The 21,407-nt window shown below is 39.5% G+C and overlaps 1 protein-coding gene across 3 annotated transcripts; it reads left to right on the top strand.

The window, feature by feature from the left end:
• The first annotated feature begins 614 nt into the window (after positions 1-614).
• Slitrk5 (SLIT and NTRK like family member 5) lies at positions 615-14,875 on the top strand. 3 transcript variants are annotated; one of them, XM_057785962.1, is made up of 2 exons: positions 615-681; positions 3,910-14,875. In XM_057785962.1, the coding sequence occupies exons 1-2, from the start codon at positions 615-617 to the stop codon at positions 6,789-6,791; spliced, it is 2,949 nt and encodes a 982-aa protein (XP_057641945.1). In that variant the 3' UTR covers positions 6,792-14,875. The 3 variants fall into 3 exon arrangements, with proteins under 3 accessions (XP_057641945.1, XP_057641943.1, XP_057641944.1); XM_057785960.1 differs by lacking the exon at positions 615-681 and adding an exon at positions 743-872 and having other exon boundaries at positions 3,910-14,874; XM_057785961.1 differs by lacking the exon at positions 615-681 and adding an exon at positions 1,218-1,415.
• Positions 14,876-21,407: the final 6,532 nt, after the last annotated feature.

The following is a 21,407-nucleotide window of genomic DNA, read 5'->3' as shown; positions in this document are numbered from 1 at the left end:
TGTGACATCGAAGAGGGCTCTGACTGCGCCTCCAGAGCCCAGGGCCGTCTTCGCCCTCGGCTGCCATCTACCGGCCACCTGGTGCCCGCTTCGCCCCGGGCCCATCATGTCTGCTGCAGCTTGGCTCGCACCAGCGGCGCGACAATAAACAAGTGCGGCGGACGGGGCCCTGCACCCCGCTACCCAACAGATGTAGCCGCCTCCTCCGCTCCCAGGAGAGAAGACACGACTTTTTCTGAGTTTTTCTTTCTTTCTTTTTTTTAAAGAACTGCCAGGCTGCCAGGACATGCCACAGGCGTAGAAAAACGCTGCTCCTGCCTCCTCGGACCCCTCAAAGGATGTCGGAGATAAAGAGTTGCGAATAATGAGGATCGTGCGCCGCATCTGGGGAGGGATAGCGAAAATCCGCTGCAAACACTAGGAACAGTGCAGCGGCCAAGAGGATGTGGGAGCCTTTCAAATACTAATTAGGGGCCGCGACTGCAGGTTAGCCTTGGGGACAACGGCATCCCGGCTGCAGTGGTCGTGCCGCTTGGGGGAGAGGAGCACAGCGAAGGAACCGCCGACGGAGCAGCCGAGGGGCCAGTACCACCTTCTCTCGCCCCCTCACTACCATGTACAGTGTGCGCTGCAAGAAGAAGGCGGACGATGCACGCACACCCTCGAGCCCCTCTCCCTCCGGCTCGTCCCGGGGCGTGCGCCACTGACCAGGGGGGTAATGTGGTGAAGACGCCGACCCGGAGAGACTAGGGGGGAGGGGAGGGCGAGCCCGCGCGATCCCAGGCCGGAGGGTGCCAGGAGCCCGAGGCGGCTGGAGGGGGCGGCTGCCCTCACTGGGTCGGAGAAAGTTGCCCCCTGTGCAGATGGGAACAGTAAGTACCCGCCGGTTCCTGGGGTAAGGAGAAGGGGCCCTGAGACCTGGGTTTCACGCGTGGGAGCGATGGTGCGAGGGAGCGTGAGTGCGATCGGGTGCGAGCGCTCGCCCAGGCTGACCAGCACGTTAGCTAGGCGGCCGAGCCAGGCGTCCTGCTCCGGGTCCCCCGCCTTGGTCTCCCCACTTCCCCTCCCCACTGAGCCCTCCCCGCCCAGCCTGCTCAGGCTCCCAGCCCCTGCCGCGAGCTGCCTTTCCAGCGAGTCCCTGGCCGTCCCCTCCCCCACTCCCCCACCCCAGTGCCCGCTCCGGCTACCGCGGTGAGCGCCAGGGAGAGCCCTTTGGGGAGCCCGGGAACCCGCGGTCGCCACCGCGGTGGCGGCCCGATGCTAACAGCGTCCTGGTGCCGCTTTCCTCCAGAAGCTCAGCCTGCACTGCTAGCAGCTTCTGTGTCTGCCAAGGCTTCAAAAATCAGTGCACACCCCGAAGAGGTGTTTTTCTAAATGGTAGCTATGATGAGTGGGCCCCTGAGATGGGAGACGGGGTAAGTCTGTGGTTTACTTTGCAAAAGAGGTTCCTGTGTGTGTCTGTGTGGTATGGCGAAGTGGCTTTCTTTGCTTCTCCCCCACCCCTTCTTCCTCCCTTTACCCTTCCTTTGCTTTGGGGCGGGGTGGGGGAGGGGGAGTCTCGGGTCCTGGAACTCTGGTTGCCTCTGCCTGAGCGGCGGTTCCAGCAGCTGTGCAGGGAGCCACGGGTCCGGCCTGGGTTTGGGCTTCAACCGGAGCGGCTCCATGCTGCTTAATGCAGGGATGTGGCAGGCGGTGATCCAGGCTCTAAATTCTTTGCGAGTGAACAAATACAGTCCCCCGTCCCCGCCCTCTATCCTTTTCTTCTTTTTGCTTTAATAAACCACAAACGTGTGGTGCACCCGCGAGTTTACATCGGTGGTGCTTTTCCCTGTCTGAATGTTAGCATTTCCAGCTCATTCAACTTTATTTTCTCAAATCTTCAGTCTCCTTTGATGGCTGGGGACGGCGGGGGAGGGGGTGAATGGAGAAGAGCCTTGGAAAAGGCTGTTCGACCCCGACTACCCAGAACTGAATTAAAGTTGTAAACGTTCGAATTTAATACTGCTTGGACACAATTTGCAATGGACTCTGAGATGGGGAAGGAGGTGAATGGGGGCGGGGAAGCACCGCGAGGGAGGGGGAGGGGATCCAACCCAGCTGAATGGATGTGCACATTTGATCCAACGGAGAACCCAAATTTCAAGGTAAACGTTTTGATTTCGTCTCAGGATGTTTAAAACCCAAGCCGTCTACTGTACTGAGGGGAGGTCTGATACACTATTGAGGCTTCTATACTGTTGTTCCGATCTTTCTCGATATGTCTGGGTGGCCAAATGTCAATGATTTGTAGACACACTTGCACATGTGCATGCGAATGCAGACACTCTGAACGAGGAGGGTTGGTGCGACTTGGTGATCATGTGCAAGCTGTGAATCTGTGCTTTAGAAACGTCCTGACTTTAGTTCTGGTTTGAGATTTTCATCAGGTTTTATTTTTTGGTGGAAGCAGAAACAAGGTTGATCAAAGAAAAGGCATAGGTTCCCAGAACCCCACAGTTTTATCAACTCGCCCCCTAAACAACCCCACACTCTACATTAGGACCACTTGTGTCCATTCTCTGAGTGTTGCTGCCAACCCAAAGTAGTAAGTCAAAAAATTTCCAGTGACAAAAAAGGAAGAACAGAAGGGGGAGGGGGATCAAAGTAGTTTCACAGGGAGATTAAATTCAGATGTTAAGACACTGGCCTGTGACATTTGCCTCTTTTTTGTCTTTTAACCATCACAGTGTCCCTTTATACCAGGAAGGGAAATAGGGGAGAGGATCATTGACATTTAAACGTAAAAGCAACTTCAAAGATGGAGATGGTGGCAAGGCTGTAGTTCGGTCCAAATCTTATGAATTCAGAAAGGCTACTTTTGCATACCGTGGCAAACTGACTTGGAGCCCAGTGTAATAGAACATTTGCCTGTGATCGGTGGTATACTTTCAGCCGCTTCGGGGTAAGCTGTAGAAATGCCCTCTTTAGACTCACAGCATTCAGAAGTGCTCCGAGATTGCGGATGCCTTTGCTGAGTTCTCTATAAGCCATCGTGCGGAACTATTACAGTGGTTAAAGATGCGGTTTTGTAGCCTCGCTGGCATGATCAATGAGGAGAAGTGGTCTCAGGGTGCTCCAGAGGAAGCGCTGCTAAGTGGCCTGGTGCATACAATCAGGGTTCTGAGATATGCTTAATAGCTGTGATGAAGTCCAACATGAAAGCGAACTCACTCCCTCCCCCCTCAACACACACACACACACACACACACACACACACACACACCTCTACATTCTCAGTGCTCAGGAGGACAATTGGTGACTTCAAAGCTTCTGTTGGCTGCTCTTGACGCATGATCTTGCATCCTTCCTGCCTCTGTATTCTTTACGTTTCCACCCTGACGTTTCTTGTGGTGATTTAAAATAGCTCAAAGTACTGTGACCCCATGCCTATCTGTAAAAATCCAAGACCGTAACAGTAAAGTGTTATCAGAGAAGATTCTGCAAGAAAGCAAGGAGGGGGCTGGTATAGGTGAAGTGGAGAACACCGTTGAAAAACTTATACTTCTTTCTCTTAAATTAGAGTGATGAAACTGTACTGACAGCCATTTTATGTTTATTTATGGATTAGTTTGATGAAGGAGGGCAGAGAACACTAACATAGGAATTTATCTGCCTTCATCCTCTAAAGAGCAGAAAATTGGTGACATGCTCATTGGGAAATACCAGGAGACTTCAAATCAAAATGAACAGCCAATTTTGGTAAAGTCTGAAAGATATCAATGATCCCCCCCTGGGCAAGGGAGGAGGTGTGTATATCACCCCCCCTGGATTTCAGAGAAAAGCTATCAAGAAAGGGGGACTTTCTAATTAACCCCCTTAACTTTTGTGTGTGTGATAGTGTTATTTCCTTGTTTCCTCTCTCCCTTGCAGGAGGTAAAATGCACGTTTGCTGCCCCCCAGTAACTTTGGAACAGGACCTTCACAGAAAAATGCATAGCTGGATGCTGCAGACTCTAGCGTTTGCTGTAACATCTCTCGTCCTTTCCTGTGCAGAAACCATCGATTATTATGGGGAAATCTGTGACAATGCATGTCCTTGTGAGGAAAAGGACGGCATTTTAACTGTGAGCTGTGAAAACCGGGGGATCATCAGTCTCTCTGAAATTAGCCCTCCCCGTTTCCCAATTTATCACCTCCTGTTGTCTGGGAACCTTCTGAACCGTCTCTATCCCAATGAGTTTGTCAATTACACTGGGGCTTCAATTTTACATCTGGGAAGTAATGTTATCCAAGACATCGAGACAGGGGCTTTCCATGGGCTGCGGGGTTTGAGGCGACTACACCTAAACAATAATAAACTGGAACTTCTTCGAGATGACACCTTCCTTGGCTTGGAGAACTTAGAATACCTGCAGGTCGATTACAATTACATCAGTGTCATTGAACCCAATGCTTTTGGAAAACTGCATATGTTGCAGGTGCTTATCCTCAATGACAATCTCTTGTCAGGTTTACCTAACAATCTCTTCCGCTTTGTGCCATTAACGCACTTGGACCTGCGTGGGAACAGGCTGAAACTTCTGCCCTATGCAGGGCTGTTGCAACACATGGATAAAGTTGTGGAATTGCAGCTGGAGGAAAACCCCTGGAATTGCTCCTGTGAGCTAATTTCTCTCAAGGATTGGTTGGACAGCATCTCCTACTCAGCCCTTGTGGGTGATGTGGTCTGTGAGACCCCCTTCCGTTTACACGGCAGGGACTTGGATGAGGTATCCAAGCAGGAACTTTGTCCAAGGAAACTTATTTCTGACTATGAGATGAGGCCACAGACTCCTTTAAGCACCACGGGGTATTTGCATACTACCCCAGCCTCTGTAAATTCTGTGGCCACTTCTTCCTCTGCTGTTTACAAGCCCCCCTTGAAGCCTCCTAAGGGGACCCGCCAGCCCAACAAGCCCAGAGTGCGCCCCACTTCTAGGCAGCCCTCTAAAGACTTGGGTTACAGTAACTATGGCCCCAGCATAGCCTACCAGACCAAATCCCCGGTGCCTTTGGAGTGTCCCACCGCCTGCACTTGCAACCTTCAGATCTCTGATCTGGGCCTCAATGTCAACTGCCAAGAGCGCAAGATCGAGAGCATCGCGGAGCTACAGCCCAAGCCCTACAATCCCAAGAAAATGTACCTAACAGAGAACTACATCACTGTTGTGCGCAGGACAGACTTCCTGGAAGCCACAGGACTGGACCTCCTGCACCTGGGTAACAACCGCATCTCCATGATCCAGGACCGGGCCTTTGGGGATCTCAGCAACCTGAGACGTCTGTATCTGAATGGCAACAGGATCGAGAGGCTGAGCCCAGAGTTATTCTATGGCCTGCAGAGTTTGCAGTATCTCTTCCTCCAGTACAATCTCATTCGCGAAATCCAGTCCGGGACTTTTGATCCAGTCCCAAACCTCCAGTTACTATTCTTGAATAACAACCAACTGCAGACCATGCCTTCAGGTGTCTTCTCTGGCCTGACTCTTCTCAGGCTTAACCTGAGGAGCAACAGCTTCACCTCCTTGCCAGTTAGTGGAGTTTTGGATCAGCTGACATCCCTCATCCAAATTGATCTACATGACAACCCTTGGGATTGTACCTGCGATGTGGTGGGCATGAAGCTGTGGATTGAGCAACTCAAAGTGGGAGTGCTAGTGGACGAAGTGATCTGTAAGGCGCCCAAGAAATTTGCAGAGACCTACATGCGCTCCATCAAGTCGGAACTGCTGTGTCCAGACTATTCTGATGTGGTGGTTTCCACGCCCACGCCCTCTTCTATCCAGGTACCATCCCGGACCAATGCAGCAACACCAGCTGTGAGGCTGAACAGCACTGGGGCCCCTGCGGGCTTAGGCGCTGGAGCCGGGGCTTCATCAGTGCCCTTGTCGGTGCTGATCCTCAGCCTGCTGCTTGTTTTCATCATGTCAGTCTTCGTGGCAGCAGGCCTCTTCGTGCTGGTCATGAAACGCAGGAAGAAGAACCAGAACGATCACACCAGCACCAACAACTCCGACGTGAGCTCCTTTAACATGCAGTACAGCGTGTATGGGGGTGGAGGCGGCAGCGGGGGTAGCCACCCTCATGCGCACGTGCACCACCGCGGATCGGCTTTGCCCAAGGTGAAGACTCCCGCGGGCCACGTGTATGAATACATCCCTCACCCACTGGGCCACATGTGCAAAAATCCCATCTACAGGTCTCGAGAAGGCAACTCCGTGGAGGATTACAAAGACCTGCACGAGCTCAAGGTCACCTACAGCAGCAACCACCACCTGCAGCAGCAGCAGCCACCGCCGCCGCAGCAGCCCCAGCAGCAGCCCCCTCCGCAGCTGCAGCTGCAGCCTGGGGAGGAGGAGAGGCGGGAAAGCCACCACTTGCGGAGCCCCGCCTACAGCGTCAGCACCATCGAGCCCCGAGAGGACCTACTGTCGCCGGTGCAGGACGCTGATCGCTTTTACAGGGGCATTTTAGAGCCAGACAAACACTGCTCCACTAGCCCTGCCGGCAGCAGCCTCCCGGAATACCCCAAATTCCCATGCAGCTCGGCTGCTTACACTTTCTCCCCAAACTATGACCTGCGACGCCCCCATCAGTATTTGCACCCGGGGGCAGGGGACAGCAGGCTGCGGGAACCGGTGCTCTACAGCCCTCCCGGTGCTGTCTTTGTAGAACCGAACCGGAATGAGTATCTGGAGTTAAAAGCAAAACTAAATGTTGAGCCGGACTACCTCGAAGTGCTGGAAAAACAGACCACATTCAGTCAGTTCTAAAAACAAAGAAACTCCGTTGGAGCTTTTGCGTTTGAAACAAACAAGCAAGCAGACACACTTGGTGAACACATTTGATTAATTGTGTCGTTTCAACATTTAGGGTGAAGTGCCTTGGCACGGGATTCTCAGCTTCGGTGGAAGCTAACTGAAAGGGTGTGCAATTTACTTTTAATTTTACACACGGGAAACATTTATGTAAACTAGGCACATCACTTTCTCTTCTTGTCTGTGGGGGAAGAGAGAAGGGCTTTGGGGAGGGCGATTTGCATCCAGGGTGACCTTCAACAGGTTGCGGTCCCTTTTTGCAGTGCTCTGAAGTGCTAAGAAGGGTTGGGGGTGGAAGCAGCTTAGATTCTTCTCATCCTTTTTGCTCCTCTTCTCATGTCCTTCTTGTCCTTAGAGCCTTGGCATTGGTTGAGAGATTAGCACATCCCAACTTTAATAGGAAGTTTCTTCTCTCTCACTTCTCTCCCTTCCTTCCCCCTTCCACCTTCCTTCCTAATCTTTTCCTTTGTTTTTAAAGAATGTGTTTGTATGCATTCTGGACATTTGAATTAAAAAAAAAAAGTCTTGTGATTCAGAAAGGCTCACTATAGATGTGGACAAATCATTAAAATTACAGAGCTATATGATCCATAATTGATTAGTCAAAATAACTTATTGATGAAATATACAAATATTTTATTGTAGCACCTATTTTTATATGCACATTTAGCATTCCTCTTTCCTTCACTATTTAGCCTATGATTTTCTCAGAGGTGTTGTTGCACTGTACTACGAGCTGCATTTCCAAAACCAGAGTAATATCAGAAAGGCCTATTAAATATTTAAAGACATGGAGCACTAAATGACAAAAGTCTTTAAAAATCTATGAAACCCACCCAATGGGACTCGCCATTCAAAAAATAGTAAACTAAAGAATGAAGCTGTTTGTAACCTGCTGTAGAAAAGGGAGAAGATGGAGCAATTATTTGGGTAGTTCCATTGAGAAAGGTGTGGAAGTTTTTGGATGTATCAGAGAAGGTTGAAAATTATGTTTATTAGTGAACCAAAATGATGTATTGATTTGACTACTATTGTAGCCGATTTTTGATTGTGTAACCAAACCCAATTGCATTTGTACAGTTCCGCGTGCCCTTGCACCTCAGAAGACCAAATGATGGGCTGTACAAGTCTATCCAATGTCTTTATCCCTCTGGGCAGATGCTGAGGACAAACAGGATCTCTGTAAGATGGAACTGCTATTGTTACAGTCTCATATGTATCCCAGCACATGTAATTTTTTAAATAGTTTCTGAATAAACACTTGATAACTATGTCAACTTTGAGGGATTAAAGTAATGATTCCGGGAGATGGTGGGACCTTCTTATTAAGAATTTAGGAACAAGTAGCTCTTTTCTTCCTAGGAACACTAAGTTTCCCTGACTATAAAAATTTCAATGTATGTCCATTAATGCGTACGCTTACATAAATTTTTTCCTTCATTGATTCAGAGAAGTATGTTTTTTCTGAATGTGTCAGTTATGTTTATTAATGGTATTTTAATTGTATATTTCCTCATTGGCGTGTAATTCTAGTACACAGATCATGGTAAGTAATAAGCTATATTTTCATTTCTCTTGTACAGTTTTATATTTTGTCATATTCATGTTATTTTATACAGTCTGAGTCCTTCCATATTTTAATTTGTATGAAATTGTTCATAAATTCTGACATAAACCTTATCTAAAGTTGGCAGATGTCATAAATGTTTGAGATGTTGATGTTTGCGGATATTTGCTGTTCACCTCCGATTAAGGCTTGCCAATGAATTTAGAAGAGCATTTAATGGGAGAAAATATTTGACTCTATTTGAAACTTAAAAACCAAGCACTTCATTGCTATTACTGTTCCTCTGTTCTGTCTCATCTAGAATGTGGGCAATATCAAGGACTGTTTGAAAACTTCCTGTTTAAGGAACAATTGCCATGGCATTCTGCCACAAAGAGGCAGCAGTCACCCGTGAGTAAACTGACAGAGACTACGTGAACTCAGATTGAAATGGTAGACCCAGCCTTCCTAAAGGAGTTAGGAAGTGAGATAGTCAGAATGCCGCTTTGGCCAAGAGCAGAAAGCCATCCACTCTTCATGTTTGCTCTGCCAAGTATGTTTTTCCCCAAAGAAGAAAAAGAATAAGCTTAGTAGTGCCACATCTTAACACCAAAATAAAACCTATCTCAGATTATTGTCTACCTCCTCTTTCTAAGATCCAAGGATTGGAAATCAGTAAAAAGCAGCATTATTTCACATTGGTGTTGTTGCTAATGTTTCTTTACAGACTGTGTTTTTTGTTTGTTGTTTGTTTGAGAGTACTCCTTTTTCACAGTAGTTTTGCATTCAAATATGATAGTGTTTTATAAACTATAAGACACTGATGACATAAAAATACTTCAGTACAATGAAGCTTTATACCTTAAAGTAATAATTACTCAACTTCAAGGCACATTGCTGAACAATATTAGCAATTTCCAAAGAAAATTCATGGCTTATTTTAATTAATATTTTTCCAAATCTACACTAATTCGTGTGATCTCATCTGAAAATCCCCTTTGTTGTACTCTTTCTATAATACAACCTGAGGTTTTTAAGAATACAATTTTTTAATCAGGAAAATTGACAATTATATGTATTATTAGCAAAGCTACTTTAAAATATTTTACAATCTTCTAATAAAGACATTAAAGTAAATTAATCTTGATTTAGATAAGTTTGAAAACATATTGTTTCAAAATCATTTTGCATAGAATACCTAATAAATTATCTTTCTCTTTATACATGTTTCCTAAGAGTGCATTTTTATGCACAATACAAGATTAGATGTACATTTTCTTATTTTGTTTTTGATGTATTATCTTCATCTTAGTTAGCTATCAGACCAGGTATGCAGTGGGATGTGATTTGTTGTGGAGCTCAGCAGATTCTACCCATGGAATTTTTGGAGACCAGTGTGTTATGTTTCTGTCACTGAGGAAAGTTTGGATGCAAGCTAGGGTTACTCTTTGTGATTATTTTTTTAAATATGCTACATAATCTAATGTAAATATACTTGCTGGTAGATATAAATGTTATTTTTATTTCTCTCTGTTTATGATGTAAAAACTATAATTTCAGATAAGTCTACTCCACAATTTACATACTGATAGAAAAGTCACACATTGCATTATTTATAAATATTTTCACTTAAATATTAGCATCAATCTCATAGACGAAACAAAATTTCACACATGAACAGTGGACCATTTTGGCTCTCCTACATAGGTTGTCACTCCTGTCCCCCTCTACTTTTCCTTGATCTCACACAGAAAAAGACAAATGAGGATGTAGCAGGAATATAGACATATGTGGAAACACTTCCATTATCTTCACTAAAAATGCACTAATGATTGTATATTTGCTAAGTAACTGAAATTATTAATATTATTTTTCCTCAATCTGTTACGATTTAATTCTCCTTACGTTTCCTTCTTCTTCATTCTCCTCTTTTTGTTTTATTTTTCAGTAGAGAACAGGAATGCATGAAAATAGTTTGGTTTCAAGAGTGAAAAGCAAGCCATTCAGTCTCCAGAAATCAGTGTCTTTTCCCCCAAATCACAAGACTGCAAATTACTGAAAATAAAATGGAACAGAAGTAGGCTTTGAATTCAGCTTTAAGCACATTCTTGTACTTTTTAGGAAAGTCCAAGTTAAGTTCAAGTTAAGGCTGATGAGAAAAAGAAATTGTTTGATGAAACTATTTTTTTTAAAAAATGAATTCTAAATAGTGAAATCAGGTGAGAATAGTGAAAGAATGCCTTTAAATACTGGCATATTTAATGACTTGACTTTGAAAGTGAAAAGTACTATTAATGTGTTAACTAAATTGTTAGTCCTATTAACTGTTTAACTTTAGTTAGAGAAAGGCTAAAAGGTCTCCAGCATTCTGCAAGTGCAAATACGTGACAGTAACACTAAAGTGGCTGGGTAGATAGTTATGTGCCTAAAATAATGTAATATGCATATCTAATATGTTGAATTTTAATACATTCATTTTACCATTACTTTAAATCATTTCTAAGACTTTCCTGATAGCATTATCCATATGTATGTCCATGAGTGTATGTCATCAGGTATATCATGAAACAGCATGTGGGATATGGGTCAATTCAATTTTCATAAGCTGTTTCTTTGGAATTTTAAATTAAACTTTGATGTTTTGTGTTTTTAAAATGTTAGATTGGAAAGAAATGAATTTGATGTAGTATGTATGTGTGAAACAACTAACTATTTTTTTCTTCTCTTGTTTTTATCAGACCATTTGGCTCAAAAGTCACAGATCAAATATATCTAATGGTAACTATATTAAAATTATTATATGAGTACTTTTATACACATTCCTATGAAGAGCAACATTTAACTTATGAATCTGGAGTGATATAAGTTATTTTTTGTGAAAAGCTGTTGAAGATCAAAATAGAGATATTTAACAGAGAATTGATATGGTACAAATGTTAAGCAAATTGACTTTCTCCAATTTTGCAGCTGGTAACATTAAAACATAACCATAATTTGCATATTGCAAAGTATGTCAGGTATAGTTTTATTAAATATCAGAATGCCAATTACTAGATGAAACATTATCATGGAAATATATGTTAAATCAAAAATCATGTAATGATTTTAGGTGGGTAATAGTTAGTAAACATAAAGAAATATAGTATATTTCTAGTGTAAAGTATAAATGTACCTATTTAAAATTTAGGTGTGTTTATAAATATGAAAGTTTGGAGCCAGTATATGATGGATATTTTTAATTTAAAATGTTCTTAGATGAAACTATGGCCTGCTGAGAGCTCACTAAACTTAGTATGCTTTGAAAAAAAGGTGTTTGCATTTTTTTCATTGTAAGAAATAATTTTAACATATCAACTTCTTTCAGTTCAACTTAGATCTTACTGTAATAATTCAATATTAAATATCACTTTTATGACCATACATTGCTTTATAAATATTAGGGGTTTAGAAAATGAATATTTTTAACTTTTGCTTATAAATCATTTTCACTATTAATGGCAATTTCTAAATTTCCCATCTTATATACTTTTAAAGACTATTTTGTATAGTTCATTGAAAGCTTAATATTGGAAATTGACACCACACTTGCTGTATTTTTGCAGTGTGGTACCTGTATATTTAAATAAATGTAATAGATAATATTAATCTTAACGTAATTGTTTATCAAGGTTGTTTGTCAAATACCATTTTGCTTTGATCAGCAAACTTCCTAGATATGAGCAGTCATCCTGTTTCATGTACCCTTGACCTGTTTGTCTTCTTCATCCTCTGCAACCAAGATTAGATAGTCATACTGAGACAGTGTAAACTCTGTAAGACTGTCATGTTGAGACAGTATCAGTTCTGGAAGACATTCATACTAAGATATGTCATCTCTGGAAGACAGTCATACTGAGACAGTGTCAGCTCTGGAAGACAGTTTTACTGAGACCATGTCATCTCTGGTGGACCATCATACTTAGACACTGTAGCTCTGGAGCACAGTCTTACTGAGACAGAGTCAGTTTTGGAAGACAGTCTTACTGAGACAGTGTAGCTCTGAAGGACAGTCTTACTGAGACAGGGTAGCTCTGGAGGACAATCTTACTGAGACAGGGTCAGCTCTGGAGACAGTCTTACTGAGACAGGGTCAGCTTTGAAGGACAGTCATACTGAGATAGTGTAGGTCTGGAGGACGGTCTTATTGAGACAGGATCAACTCTGGAACAAAGTCATACTGAGACAGGTTAATCTCAGGAGGACAGTCTTACTGAGACAGTATAGCTCTGTAGGACAGTCATACTGAGGCAGTTAAGCTCCAGAGGGCAATCTTACTGAGATAGTATCAGCTCTGTAGGACAGTCATACTGAGACAGTGTAACTCTGGAGGACAGTCTTACTGAGACAGTGTCTGTTCTGTAAGATAGTCTTACTAAGACCATCTCATAATTGTTTTTAATTCTTGCAAAGAGATTCATCTTCTGCTGTCCCCCCCCATTTTTGAAGTTAATGTAGTTCTCTGACTGACTAATTAATTTCAATCATACTAATACAACCTCCTCATCCTAAATAATAAAATAAAGGATACTTCATCATGCTGGCAAAACACTAAGTAAGCAAGACAATGTGAGAGAAGAGATGTGGATTTTAAATTGTCATTAACTAATGATCACCCTGTATGCACAGAATATTTAACAAGTGAAAATTTTTTAGTACATTTAAATGATTTGACACACTAGAGTAAATGTATAGCCTTCACTGTAACTTAACAAATATTCTTTATACTTTTAATAAGTCTCAATTAATGCAGTGGGAGACCTACAAGTTAAGTCAAGAAAAATATGGGATTTATTTTGTCAGAACAAATTTATTTATCTTTCTAGACAAATTGGAATTGGAATTGGTCATCTTTTGGACTAGTGGAGTAGCTTCCATTTGGTTTTAACCTATCAAGTTAGTATAATATTATATTATCTGTTAGGCTGTAAAGGTGTTTCCATTTTAAACATGTTTAAATAAAATCTGTCCCCATAGCACAAGTCTAATTGGTCTTAATAATAAAGAACCCAGAGTCAGATCTTAGATGGTTAAAACTGAAAGATCAGAGAAGCAAAGAAGTCAGTGACTAGTTCTTGCCTTTAGGAAATCCCCAGACTGAATGGAGTATTCTGTCTCTACAAGATCTCGAACTGAATGCCTTGACTCCTATCTCCTCTCATCTTATATTCTTCTTTCCACCCAACCATATCACTTTCTGTCTCCACCTCCCTAGTGTTGGGATTAAAGTTGTGTGACTCTAAGTACTAGGATTAAAGGTGTGAGCCACCACTGCCTGGTTCTGTCTATCTTTCAGACCTGATAAATCTAGTGTAGCCTAGGTTGGTTTGAACTCAAAGAAAAGGTGTGTGCCACAACTGCCTAGCCTATAGGGTTAATTAGTGTCTTGGTTCTGCACTCTCATCTACAGGTAAGCTTTATTTGTTAGATCACAAACAAAATATCACCACAGTCCCTGTGATATAAAAATGTGTGTGGCCAAGTCACGATTTTGAGGTCTTGTGTTATGCCTTGCCCAGACTGAATTGACTAAATATATGAAGTGCAAGATTTATTTGATTTACAACATGAAAATATCTAAATTAAACAAAAGAAAAATCAGGATATTTTTATACTAAAATGTTAACGTTATGCTAGAAACACATGCCTAAGTGTCAAGGTTACCTATGCAGAATGTTCTGGACTCTCTCAAAGATGAAACAGTAAACTGCTTAGGTTAGTTAGCTGCACAGTTTCTCTATTACATGCTCCTGTTATCTTAGGAGAAGCTCCAGCAGCAACATGGAATTTATGTTAATTTGTATAGAGAATGATTTTTAGATCCTAGTTTGTATTCTTCCTTCTTAAAAAGTGTACTAAAGGCCAGCTCAATAATAAACAGCAAAAAGAAGCAAAAAACCCAAATCTCTTCGAGGTAAAAGTTAACTTGGCAAATTTGATTCTTTATAATTGATTTGTATTAACACGATAATATTCAGAGTTGCCAAGAATGGTATTAACTTATTTGAACAAAATAATAGAATAGGAAATGCATATTTTAATCAGTAGTAGCTAATTTTGCTGTGAATTGATTGTATATCTACCAAAATAATAATAGTGTGATGGAACTCACAAACTTTTAATGTATCCTTGTTTTTTTTTTCTGAGAATATAAAATTAGCATACTATGTAAAATATTTTAAAAATTTACCTTTACTATTTTTCTAGCAAAATATATTTATTATGTAAATGTACTGTGGATGTGATATTTCTTTTTTCTATTAATTTGGATAATATAACATAACATCTCCTTTCTTGAATGTGATGTATGTTGTGCCAAAAATAATGATATTACATTTACAATTATTGACTGTCATTTTACAAAACATTGTGATGGATGGCTAAAAGATAAATTCAGGAATTTTCCCCCATGGTGTGTCCTTTGCAACTTTGGTAAAAACATCACAATTTAATTTGAATTTTTGAAAGAAGAAAATTATCAAATCAGTTTTCAAAAGCTAAAATAAATGTAGATTTTAAGTTTTTTTTTCTACTGGGTATATGTCATCTGTGATCTTAGTTTAATGACATAATAATTCATTATCTTTGTTTTTGAAATTAAACACTACATGTAATATGATCACATTTTTGGATGAAGTGTGTATGTATTGTGTTTGCAAAAAAGTTACTTCAAAATGCATTTCCAATTAAATAGTCACTTGTAGATGATTTAAAATGATAACTTAAATAAAACTTTTCGGTGTAATGTTTTAAGTTTGGGATATAAAACTTGCCCATTAAAATGCCATTTTTAACTTTAAGCATTATTTAAAGATACATTTTCATTATTCCTTTTAAAACTGAATGTGCATTTAAAGTAGATGGTGATTGTTTTTTCATTTTTATTTTATTTTGCTTGCATTTACAGCATTTAGAGAATGTATTTCAGGTGATTTCCATCATTGTGATTTCAGTCCAAATACTAATGCACATACAAGAAATAAAAACTTCTTGATTTTTGTAGAATTAAGTGGAAAAAACACAATATATATGTTATACAATATTTCCTGTTTTAACATGCAAAGGTTCATAATTGCTCTTACATAGTGACTATTAGTGAGTAGTGCTGTATTCCAGGTTTTTACTGAAAAGAAAATGTTTCTCACTATTTCAAATACTGTAGCTATTGTCTGTAGCTATTCTGCAGAATTAAATTAGAATTTTGAATAGTAACCATGACAGATCTATTACAGCTATAATAATTAAACCATTATTTAGTTTATTAATAAATAGAATCAAGCACAGTAAAAAAAATTAAATTATTAGTGGATACCTTGCAATATCTGATACAAATATGTGGCTTTATTTTACATAAGAATTTATTGATTGTTAGGTAGAATATAATTTTTCATTCTGGTTAAATTATCCAGAATCATCTAACTATATAGGAATACTACACTTAGTACCATATTTACCATATATTATTCAAAGTAGTGGAGGAAAGAGTTTTACTTTGGCTCTGTCTATCACAGGATCATAGTCATGTGCCTGATGCTTACCTGGAATTCAACAAATATGCAAATGTTTATTGTCAGATATCTGCATCAAGTTGGATTTAGTGGATACCGTGTGCTTCCTGAGTTACCCATCTCAAAACCAATTTCAGAGATGGTTAAACTACTAATAATATTAAGTGAGAACTAAGGTTGTTTATAGCAGAGTAATAGAAGCCTTGTTCTTTTCTAGCATGACTGAAGCCCTGGGATTGACCCTATAGGCTGTGCAGCACACACACACGAACACACACACACACGCACACACAAACACACACAGATACACACACACAGTAAACGGACATAAAATTGTAAAGAAAATAGAGGGGATAATAATACTGAATTTAAAATAGTTCGTAACGTGAATAATATTTTATATCTGTCCCATTTCTACCCAGCAGTTAAGTGAAATGGAAATAAATTAAGACATACAGACATAAAATTCTTCTTCCATTCTTAAATTGCACTTGTTCACTTTTGTCCGTTACTGTGATTTCTGTTCTGCCATCACTTTATCTTAATGTTAGGAACATGCTGTAGCGGAGAAGCTGGTGGAACAACGGACATGGTTGGCACTGTCAGCACATTATGCTCCTGGTGTTTCGGTGAGGAGTTTATCTATTTATTTAGAAATCCTTTCTGAACAGTATGCATTACCCCTAGCTATGAGCAAATCAGTTCATCTTTTTAATGAGAATGTTACCTCCAAAGAAAAAGCAATCCAGGAGGAATAATACATTCCTCTGGGCAGTTGCTTTACAGGGACTCATTTTTCTCTTGGGCTGACTGCAGGTATATTTCAGCGGAAGGTGTTAATATTTTAAACTATTGTATTTTGTTACAACTCACCATGTTGTACAATACAGAATACTTTGGACAATATACATGGATATATTTTTCTAAGTACTTTACAAAAATCAGTCATAATTCAGATAACTTTGGTGGGCATTTCAGCCTTCTTCATATTTGAAAAAATAGAATTATTTACAGATAACTTATACGTTTGGATAAACTTTATAAAAAGCAAGACACTTTATTGAACACTACTTTATAAATTTCATTATGAATTCTAAGCTGTATGATTTCAGATGTCATTGAGCTATACTAAGAAATAGTTTATATTGTTTTGTAATTTTCTCCATGCAAGCTTTCTTAACTTCAAGATTCAGGAGCATTTTCATAATGAATACTTGCTTATTGTTACTGTTTAAAGTGTTTAGGGGATTTGTGAGTTGTGTTTGGAACTACAGGGTTTGCTGCAGCTTCTCATTCTGCAGCATGACATTAATGCTGCTATATTTCAAGATTTATTAAAATTCTTTGAAAAGAAGAAAGGATACTGGAAAACTAGTTAAAAGTTTTTTAAAACTATGTTTTTGATGTTTAGAAACTTCTGTCACCCCCTTAAAACATGAATTATAAACACAAATATGAAGACAGTGGCACAAGCTGCTATTGCTTTTCTCTGTGTACAGTATGCATTGTTTATATTAGCAACTTTGGTAATAAAACAAAAAACTGTGAGTGATGGGAAATACATAGGATTTATGCAAAAACAATAATTGAAATGATGTTGTAACCAAATCCAAATATTTTAGGTGGTATAAATTATGGCCCAGTATATGGAATAATTTAACTGCATTTGCCTCAATTGTTTCAAAGATCAATAGAGAACAGACTAGATTTATGATCTATCGTTCACATAAATTAAAGCTAAATTTATTTTAAAATTAGTTTATTCTAGGTACAATTTAATTTGAAATAGTCTTGTTTATTTTTTATTTCTGTGTTAAAGTAGACCAAAAGTAACTATGTAGGGAATGGTTTATTTCTGCTTACAGCTTACAGCCAATTCATCATGAAGACATATCAGGCAAGAACTGTATTGAATGTCATGGAAGAAGCCTGCTTTTTGGATTGCTCCATGGCTTACTTAGTCTGCTTTCTTGTTCAATCCAGGATGCTTGCTGAAGGATACTGCTGCCCACCGTGGGCACAACATGCACACACACACACACACCCACACACACACACAGACACACACACACACACACACACACAACTTACCTGGTATAAGCTTGGGAATCCTATACTTAGGGGCTATATACTATCCACCTAAAGCCATGTTCTATTACATTAGTTTTATTTCCACATTATGGGTATAATTTTGTTTGTTGAAACCTGTATTCAAATGAGCAAGCAATTATCTCCATTAAAATGTAACTTTTAGTACTGTCTTAAATAAGATACAACCAAATATATAACTCTTGTGTAATAATATTTTAAGATTATTTTTTAATAAAACAGATTCTGTGCTTATTTATTTCATTTAAATGGTAATGTACATTAGAAGTGCTTTTAGTTTAGTAATACAACTAAAAATTTGAAAAAGGCAGCTTAAACGGGTATAAAATCCTTTTGTTATAAGATAACAAAAGTGTTTTGATATGACATGTTCTTTGTATTCTCAAGACTTCATCTTATGAGTATTTTCATGCATATTTAGACACGTGAAGTGTTTTCCAGTGGAGGAGAACTTAAATTTTTGCAATTGCAAGCTGACGAGAAAATGTTACTTTTCCCGTTCTCATGTATGAAAGAAATATAAATTTAATCCATGTCCCCTTTTGTCCACATGATTCTAGGTAATGACTTTTGTGTCCTTAAAATGAGGAAATATAAAAGAATTGTTGCATCTTTCAGCCATTGCATCTCTTAAAATATATAGTTAGTAATCGAGTGTGAATACTTAATATGAGCCTCAGATGCTGTAACATGCAGATTGTTTGAAAGAAGAGGAAATAACCACCAGATATCCTCTTACTCCCTTAACGAACAGCAGAAAATGATGTTATGATTTGGAAGCTATAATATTCATTGCTCACATTCTTGAAAAAGCATGCAACTTGCTAATGTTACAGGATGAGGCAATGTTTGGCCCAGTGTGTGTGTGTGTGTGTGTGTGTGTGTGTGTGTGTGTGTGTGATAACCTGAGAGATGGCAAAACATATATGAGCATCTTCTTTATTTTAATTAAAATTATTTTACTTATAAACTTATTTAAAATAAACCATTTAGATTCATAAAACATATACTGATTACAATTTCTCAACCCCCTACTTTATTTCCCTCAGTTTTTCCTCCCCACCCCTTCAGTTGGGATTGTTTTTAAAAAAGCAAGTATCTACAAGTATATAATATAACATAATATAATTAATATAGTAAAATTAAAGAGAGACACACTAGAATTGTTTAAAAATAATAAACAGAAGGAAAGAGCCAACCAAAGAAAAGGCACAAGAGGCAAGTAAAGTGTCCAGACGACTGATTCCCACACTAAGGAACTAACACTAAACTAGAGTCAGAATGGAGAAGCAAAGAACCTGCAGGGTATAGAGGAGGGGAAAAAAAAAGCTGTTAAAATTAAAATAAATATACAAATAGAATTTAGAAAAGAGAAGGAGGGGAAAAAGTGCCAAAATGACATACTGATATAAAGATATGCTTTTGAGTTCATTTTCTGTGATCATCTACTGCCGGACATATGGCCCATTCTTAACAGTAGTTTGCTTTTCCAGAGAGTCTCCCTCGGAGAAAACTAAGTATTTATTTGCAAATAGTTGTCCATGGAGATAGCTTCTGGGTTATGAGTGGGGGCATGTGCCTGCTGCTTTTAGCTCTAGAACACCGTCTGTTACCGATTAATCCAGATCCTGGGCATGCTGTCTCATTCTGGGTTCACATGTGAATCAAGCCTAGTAATTCAGACGGCCTTGTTTCCTTGGTCCTGCATCTTCTCTGGCTCTTGTATTAATTCCAAATTCACTTAGTCAGTGATCAAGGATCAGGGATCCCCAAAGAGAGAGCATTGATGGAGACATACCATGTAATACACAGTTTAAGGATTCTTATTCTCTGAGTAAGGTAAGGCTATGTGTTTGTGTTTCCTCTCATCTGCTCCAGGAGGAAGTTTGTCTATTGATGGCTGACCAAGGCTAACTGTGGTCACAGTAGAATATCATATGACTAGGAGTCATTTTATAGCTATGTTGTGTTTCTTTATCACTTTTGCTTGTTTTTAGAACACTAGTATTTGATCTTACCTTATATATTTCTGGGTTATATAGTCTCAGATTTTTGGTCACCTGAACCTGACCAGCATTGTGTATGGGTTCTGTCTCTTGGAGTGGACCTTAAATCTCATCAGAAATGGGTTAATTACTCCTCTAAGCTTTGTGTCACCGTCACATATCTTACAGGCAAGACCTTTTGGAGATCAAAGGGTTTGTTGCTGGCTTTGTGTCTGTGGTTATTTTTAATATAATTTATGACTGAACAAAAAGTGCATGGTCTAAGTAAGGACTATCAATATTCTGCTGTCAGAGGAGTGCTCATATACCCGGCTGGTGCATGCACCAACTGTTCCTGTGGAACAGTTTTGACTCAGCAGGCAAACACCTTTATCTTGATGAAATTGCACATTAAATGAGTTTTGTCATTTTTTATGGTTGTTAATACTAAGGTATATAAAACTGAAGAATGCCATATTTGTAATTATGATTTTTAAAATATTTATTAGGCCTCTGTTCCAGTAGTTTTAAAGAAATGCACATGGCCTGTGCTGCTGTAGTTAGGGAATTATTAACTTTCTTGGAAATGACCTTCTTATATGTTTGTTCTGGTTAACCTGCTAGGTGTCCTCCTTATAAAGTAAACTTGATTGTGAATTAGAATTAAATATCTAAAAATTTTATGAGATGATTTCTGTCATGAATTGAGAAATACATGTGAAATTTTTTCAGTGTAATTTGAAGCAAGGTACACCTTTGAAGCAGCATCAGAGAGATTTTGCTCATGACTATGGACAGATGCATATATGAAAACTCAACATTGAAATTAACAATGTAAAAAAGTAAAGGTACAGAGAAAATATGTCCCAAGTAGTGAAAAATGATAAAAAGAATTGATTTTGGCAATCAACACGCCTGTTTCTGGGTAGAGGAATATAATTTGTGTGTGTGTGTATGTATGTATGTATATATATATATATATATATATATATATAATTGTTTCTGGGTAGAGGAATATAATTTGTGTGTGTATTGATATATAATTGATATAAGACTTTCTATCACTGTGATTTGGAAATTTAGCTAAATACTCCCTTTTTATTTATTTGTTTTTCTCTCATACAATACATCCCAATCTCACTTTCTTCTCCCTCCACTTCCATTCTCCTCCAGATCTAGTCCTCTTCCATTTCCCTTCACAAAATTCCATGCAGGCCTCCCAGGAATACCCACCAAAAGCAGTCTGAGGAATTTCAATGAAACTTGGCATAAATTCTCATATCAAAGCTGACTGAGGTAACCCAGCAGGAGGAAAAAAGTCCCAAGCACAGGCAAAGAGTCAGAGACAACCTCCACCCCCACTGTTAGGGGTCTCACAAGAATACCA

The sequence above is a fragment of the Chionomys nivalis genome, chromosome 12 (assembly GCF_950005125.1).
Source record: "Chionomys nivalis chromosome 12, mChiNiv1.1, whole genome shotgun sequence".
Lineage (NCBI taxonomy): Eukaryota > Metazoa > Chordata > Mammalia > Rodentia > Cricetidae > Chionomys > Chionomys nivalis.
The sequence above is the reverse complement of the archived record's forward strand: the minus strand, read 5'-3'. Positions and strand labels throughout refer to the sequence as shown.

Bases quoted from the DNA above. Each gene is read 5' to 3' on its own strand.
- Slitrk5 (XM_057785962.1), top strand. From the start codon at position 615: ATGTACAGTGTGCGCTGCAAGAAGAAGGCGGACGATGCACGCACACCC. The intron at 682-3,909 runs GCTCGTCCCGGG...TCTCCCTTGCAG, and splicing joins CTCGAGCCCCTCTCCCTCCG to GAGGTAAAATGCACGTTTGC.